General features: G+C 56.5%; 1 protein-coding gene across 2 annotated transcripts in view; it reads left to right on the top strand.

The window, feature by feature from the left end:
* Positions 1 to 7,112, top strand: part of LOC137435227 (pleckstrin homology domain-containing family G member 4B) — a 199,014-nt gene that overhangs the window by 177,256 nt on the left and 14,646 nt on the right. For both annotated transcript variants that reach the window (XM_078784520.1, XM_078784519.1), the window contains one exon: positions 5,905 to 6,082. In XM_078784520.1, coding sequence (XP_078640646.1) covers positions 5,905 to 6,082 — 178 coding nt within the window. The remainder of the gene's footprint in view (positions 1 to 5,904; positions 6,083 to 7,112) is intronic.

The following is a 7,112-nucleotide window of genomic DNA, read 5'->3' as shown; positions in this document are numbered from 1 at the left end:
GTTCAGTGTTACAGTGTGCTCTTACAATAAAGACGTTTATATGTTACCGCTTGTCCGCTTCCTCCTTGCTCACAAGCAGCGCGCGTAACGCCGCGCTTTACTGGTGACCCTCGACGTTGGATCTGCCGTAGCGATCCTTCCGAACACGACGCCATTGCAATGGCCAACGACAAGGCAATGGCGATTAAACTTCCCGAATTTTGGGAGGCCCAGGCCGAAGTCTGGTTCGTTCAAGCCGAAGCCCAATTTCAGCTTCGGCGCCTCACCAACGACGACCTGCGCTACTGCCATGTCGTCGCCTCCCTCGGGCCCGGCACGGCCGCTCGAGTTGTGTCCGTCCTTCGCCACCCACCGGACGGCCACAAGTACGAGGCACTCAAGCGGCTACTCCTAGCCACGTTCGGCCTCACGGACGACGCATGGGCCGACCGCCTCCTGGATCTCCCCGAGCTCGGTGAGACGCGCCCGTCGGTCCGAATGGACCATATGCTGTCACTGTTGGGCGACGAAGCCCCCGGTTCGCTATTCCGGGCGCTTTTCCGGCGCCAACTTCCAGCGCAGGTTCGCCTCGCGTTGGCCGGGACCGAGCGAACGGAACCCCGAGCATTGGCAGCCGAGGCGGACAGGTACTTCGCCGCTTCGGACACGCGGGCGAGCGTCGGCGTGGCCGTCACGGCCCTCGACGCTGATGTTCAGCAGCATGTTCCACAGCATCAGCTTCTACAGCACGCTGATGTTCAGCAGCATGCTGATACGCACCTCGTGAGCGCCGCCACGCCCCGCCCACCGCCGCGGCAAAAACCGCCACCACGGGGAAACCCGCCAACTCCACCGGCCTGGCGGAGCCAGCCGCGCTCCTCCAGCTCCACCACCTGGTGCTGGTTCCACGCCAAGTTCGGCCACGAAGCTCGGCGGTGTCATCCGCCGTGCTCCTTCAACGGGTCGGGAAACGCCCGGGCCGGCGCTCAATAGTGGCGATGAGCGCCGGCCGTTCGAGCAGCCTGCTGTTCATAACGGACACCTTCTCCGGGCGCCGTTACCTGTGCGACACGGGAGCGCAGGTGAGTGTCATTCCCGCCGGCACGTCAGACAAGCACGCCGCGGGTGGGGGCCCCGCGCTGCTTGCCGCGAACGGGACGCCCATCCGTACGTACGGAAAACGCTGCCTCTCTCTGCGGTTCGGAGGGCAGGTTTTCCGATGGACGTTCGTCACCGCCGACGTGCCCATGGCACTGCTTGGCGCGGACTTCCTGTGCGCTAATGGGCTCCTGGTCGACGTCAAGCGCAGACGGCTCGTCCAGGCCGAGACGTTCAGCTCGCTCGCTTGTGCGTTGCCCAGCTCAACGAGCGGCTTGCCAAGCGGCTTGCCGAACGATTCGATTCCGGCCACGTTGGTCTGTACGCTTCCGGCAGCGGACGCATTCACCCGCCTCCTCGCCAGCTTCCCGGCCCTCACGCGGCCCACCTTCTCGGCGGGGGCCGTCAAGCACGGGGTGGCCCATCACATCCCCACCGTCGGGCCACCGGTCTACGCCCGGGCACGCCGCCTCGAGCCGACGAAGCTGGCGGTGGCAAAAGCGGGGTTCGCTACCCTGGAGCGACTCGGCATCGTTCGGCGCTCAGAGAGCGCTTGGGCGTCGCCGCTGCACATCGTGCTGAAGCCCGGCGGGGGATGGCGACCGTGCGGGGACTATCGCCGTCTCAATGACGCCACGACTCCCGACCGCTACCCCGTCCCCCACATTCAGGACTTTTCCGCCCGTTTGGCGGGCAGGTCCTTCTTCTCGAAGGTGGACCTCATACGCGGCTACCATCAGGTCCCCGTCAGGCCGGAGGACGTCCCGAAGACGGCGGTCATCACGCCATTCGGACTCTTCGAGTTCCTGCGCATGCCCTTCGGTCTGAAGAATGCGGCTCAGTCGTTCCAGCGACTGATGGACAGCGTCCTGCGCGACTTGGATTTTGTCTACGTCTACCTGGACGATATCCTCGTCGCCAGCGCGTCCCGCGAAGAGCACCTACGCCACCTCCGCACGCTCTTCGAACGCCTGGGCCAGCATGGCCTGATTGTGAACCCCGCAAAGTGCCGGTTCGGCGCCGCCACAATCGATTTTCTGGGGCACCGTGTCACCAGGCACGGAGCCGTCCCCCTGCCGGCCAAGGTGGAGGCGGTGAAGGGGTTTCCGCGCCCCCGCACGATCAGAGGGCTGCAGGAGTTCCTGGGCATGGTGAACTTTTACCATCGGTTCCTGCCCCGTATCGCCCAGCTCCTGCACCCCCTGCACGAAGCTCTCCGAGGTAAGCCGGGCAAAGGCAACGTTACCTGGACCGAGCAGATGGACACGGCGTTCACGGGCGCGAAGCTCGCCTTGGCTAACGCCACCATGCTCGCGCACCCGGCGCCCGATGCACCGATCGCCCTCACCACCGATGCCTCGGACTACGCGGTGGGCGCGGTGCACGAGCAATGGGTGCGTGGAGCTTGGCAACCGCTGGCGTTCTTTAGCCGGCAGCTTCGCCCGCCCGAACGCCGTTACAGTACCTTCGACCGCGAGTTGCTCGGACTTCACTTGGCGGTCAGGCACTTCCGCCATCTGCTCGAGGGCCGGGCGTTCACTGCCTTCGTCGACCACAAGCCGCTGATCTTCGCGATGGGCAAGGTCACCGAGCCGTGGTCGGCCCGGCAGCAGCGTCACCTCTCGGCCGTGTCCGAGTACACGACGGACATCCAGCACGTCGCGGGGAAGGACAACCCGGTGGCGGATTGCCTTTCCCGGGCCGTCGCCCACGCAGTCCACCTCGGCATCGACTATGCCCGGATGGCAGCGGACCAGGCCGCTGACCCCGACGTCCAGGCCTTGCGGACCGCCGTCACGGGCCTCCGCGTCACCGAGGTGCCGTTCGACGGCGCGGGCGCGGCCCTCTTGTGCGACGTCTCCCTCGGGCGTCCTCGCCCCATCGTGCCCGCGGGCTGGCAGCGCCAGGTGTTTGACGCCATCCACGGCCTGTCCCACCCGGGCGCGAGGGCCTCCCAAAGGCTGATCGCCGACAAGTTCGTCTGGCATGGCCTCCGGAAGGCCGTCCGCGGCTGGGCCAGGACGTGCCTCGCGTGCCAGCGCGCCAAGGTGCACCGGCACACCCAGGCCCCGTTGGCCCCGTTCACGGTGCCGGAACGCCGGTTTGACCACGTCCACGTGGACCTGGTGGGACCTCTGCCCCCCTCGCGGGGTTTCACCTACGTCCTCACCATGGTGGACCGCACCACCCGGTGGCCGGAGGCTGTGCCCTTGGCGTCGACAACGGCGGCCGATGTCGCGCAGGCTTTCATCGCCACCTGGGTCGCCCGGTTTGGCGCCCCCTCAGACATCTCATCCGACCGCGGCCCCCAGTTCACCTCGGAGCTCTGGGGGGCGGTTGCGCAGGGGCTCGGGGTCCGGCTGCACCGAACCACGGCCTACCACCCCCAGGCTAACGGCCTGTGTGAGCGATTTCACCGCTCATTGAAGGCCGCGCTCCGGGCCACCCTCCGCGACGGCGGCTGGGTCGACAGGCTCCCCTGGGTCCTACTGAGCCTCCGGACGGCGCCCAAGGAGGACCTGCGCGCATCCGCGGCGGAGTTGGTCTTCGGGCAACCGCTGCGGGTGCCGGGCGAGTTCCTCCCCGACTCCACGGCACCATGGTCCGCGGCACAGCAGCGCTCCGCTCTGCAAGAGACCGCCCAGAGGTTCGCCCCGGTGCCAACGGCACGCCACGGGCACCCACCGACGCACGTCGTCCCGGAGCTTCGCACGGCGGAGTACGTCTTCGTCCGCCACGATGCCCATCGGACACCACTGCGGCCCCCGTACGCGAAGCACTTCACCCTGGACATCGGCGGTAATCCTGACCGCGTTTCGGTAGACCGCCTCAAGCCGGCCCACCTCGATGTGGACCATCCACCGCCAGTGGCCCGACCCCCACGTCGGGGCCGCCCTCCTGCGGGCGGACCCCCGGCACCGCCCAGCCCCGCCGCCCACCGGTCCTGCACCCATCCCAGGGGCAGCCAGGGGCATCCCACCTGGCATCCCTGCACCCCGGACGCCGCCGATCGCCAGGGGGCGCTTCGGCCGGGTCATTCGTCTGCCCCGCAAACTGGCCTTCCAGGTGCGCGGGAATTCTGGGGGGGCGCGTGTGGCGGACACAAAAGCCCACTGGCGTGGTGACATCATTCCACGCACCAAGTGGGCGGTGGCCACGTTCGAGGGGTAGGCGTGGCCTCATGATATACACCGGGCGACTAGCCCGGAGCAGTTCAGTGTTACAGTGTGCTCTTACAATAAAGACGTTTATATGTTACCGCTTGTCCGCTTCCTCCTTGCTCACAAGCAGCGCGCGTAACGCCGCGCTTTAATTTCACTATTCATCATAACCCTCGCCTTCCTTTTCTCCCTTGGGGCCTCCTACAGGTACCATTAATAGGTGACTCACAGCTGGGGACACCTCCATGAGAAACTCGGCATCTGCCTCGCTGTATTTTCCCCAAATATAAGAACTTTTGTAATTGTTGAGAAAGCTTCTTTAAAATCTCTTTGTTTGTGAAGAATCACAAAAAGATTGGATGCCTACAACCACCCAAAGCTGTAATGAATGACATCTTGACATGCTCAGACTTGGATTTTGACCAATACCGTAAAGTGGGATGAGATTGAACACTTTTTGAAGTTTTATTTACAATTTTGAAGAACTTAAACAAAATAAATGTGTGGTATTACGGGCTTTAAATCCCCTCCAGGGTGTGGCCTTTCCAACACCCCAATTTGGTGATCATCAGATTTGATGATGGTTATTTTTCAGTTTTTCAGGTTACATCAGTTGATGGTTATTTTTTTAAATATTCAGGCGTTCAAAGACACCTCGTGCTTGGGGCATGTTCGAACACCTACCAATTCACCAGGTTTGAACACCGACCAAGTCATGATATTTAAAGTCTTATTCTAATTGGGTGAGGGGGGGGGGGTGGGCTTTGAACTGTTTAAGAGTTTAAAAAAAACATTTTACATTTAAAACTACAACACATTTCTGCGAAAAAATAATCCGAATATACCTTGTAACAAGTGTTCAAAGTCACTCCGGCCTCCAGTCATCCCCTTTTATGGTACATCCATTTGCTATGCTGTCTTTTTTTCTCAGCTGCATTTGATCGTAACACTTCGTATATCTGAGATGTTTGTTAATTCTCTCCCACTATCGGATAACAGCTTTGGGACATAGATTGTCTAAATTTTCTAAAAGACTTCACTAGGTTTCTTACTAGAAAATTTTGACTAATGGTGCAAGGTGCTGAAGGACACAAAGGACTGCTTGCCATCGAAAAAATTTATTTCAAACATCACATAAATTTGGTGCGACTTACTTTCAGACGGAATACCTTGTATCCCATTTTCGGATTTAGGAATGCAAATAAAGGTCCTAGTGATCCAACCAGAATACTTACATAAACCTCAAGACAATTTCTTCGTTGTCATTATCGACAACTCGTCTTTGTCATTAAAACGTTTCATTATTTTAATCCATGAGGGCAATGACCTTATGCACGTACTTCATCAGTAAGTACATAGTACAACTATTGATTAATTGCCATGTCCATCAAAACGGCTGGCTCAAAAATTAGACCAAATAGCAATGCACTCATTCATGGTCACATTAAACTGTGGTAATGCTGTAGCATTGTGGTAGGACTGCATCTGAACATGAAAAATATGCACAGGAAATAGAATATTGACATTTTCCAGTTTGTATATTGTACAATTTGGCCACAATCCGATTTATTGAAGCATTGCATTACCGCCCCTGTGATGATTATAATGACTTCAAGTACGGTTTGTTTTTCCTGTTTATTCTGTGTGACCATGTGGCTGTCTCTAGACTGCTGAATTGGGCATGACGGAGAGCGTTGGTGACAGTGGTCTCTGCTTTGAGCTGTGGTTCCGCCGGCGCAAGTCAAACGACACGCATGCACTTCAGGCAGCATCGCCAGACCTAAAAGATTCCTGGACTAATGACATCTCGCACATCTTGTGGAAACAAGCACTACGCAACCGCCGTGAGTAATCACATTCTTTATATGCTTTTTGTGTGCCAAGTGTACTCTGTAGCACGTTTTAATTATTTGCATATTTTCTGTGGCATCAAACATTGATATCGCTTTACTGCCTAACACAGAAGATTGTACTTTAAAAAAAATCAAAAAAGTGGCTGCCTTGAGCAAGAATGACTGGAGCCAATTTGATGGTGCGCCATTGCAAATCCGCACGCTTCCCACCTAAAGGAAAGATGAAAGATGGCAAAAAAGTTCCACCAGGAGTGAACCAACATCGAATTTTGAGTTAAAATATTATTTTCCCGTTTTGACCCCTGTGATCCTAAGTCCTCACCCCCTGGGGAATGAACCTGGGTCAATCCAAAAAATCGTTACATATTTCATGTCTCCCAATGTTGATTGCATGTGCAAAGTTTAGTTTAAAAATGTAAATTTTGACAATTTTTGTACAAAAAATGAAATATATAACAATTTTTGGGGTGTAGCCCATAGGGCAAAGCCGTCTAGAACAGTGTTTGTCTGTCCGTATGTCCCCTCAAACATGCACCGATCAGAGCTGAGGATCTGGTCACATGACAGGGGTGATGTGATGTCATTACGGCGGTATGGCGGCTGACTCCGCACACCGCCATTTTGATTCCAATTTCGTTCAGGCTGAACAAATCGTCAAAGCTGTCATATATCATAATCGCCAAGCTCTACCTTTACGTTTTTCATTCAGTGTGAAACAAACAAACCGATTGTTAAAATGATCATCAAATATCGAAAGCATTGGCATTACGTCTCTTCCAACAATACGGTACGTATAGGCCTTAGGCATTATGCCTCATCTTCAGACCGCTTCAGACAAATTAAGGACAGGTTTCTTAATACAGTAGTGTATCGTTTCAGTAGTATCGTTTTCGTAATAGTAATAATAATAATATAGTAAATATAACCATAATACTTTAATCCCAATGTCGTGAATTGAAGGTTTATGGATTGAAGCGGTGTATGGTTCATGATCAGTGATGAGCGTTGTTCGGCACTAATA

This window comes from Myxine glutinosa, chromosome 9 (genome assembly GCF_964187855.1).
Source record: "Myxine glutinosa chromosome 9, kmMyxGlut1.1, whole genome shotgun sequence".
NCBI classification, from domain to species: Eukaryota; Metazoa; Chordata; class Myxini; order Myxiniformes; family Myxinidae; genus Myxine; species Myxine glutinosa.
Note: the sequence above shows the minus strand (reverse complement) of the source record. Positions and strands in the feature narration are given on the sequence as shown.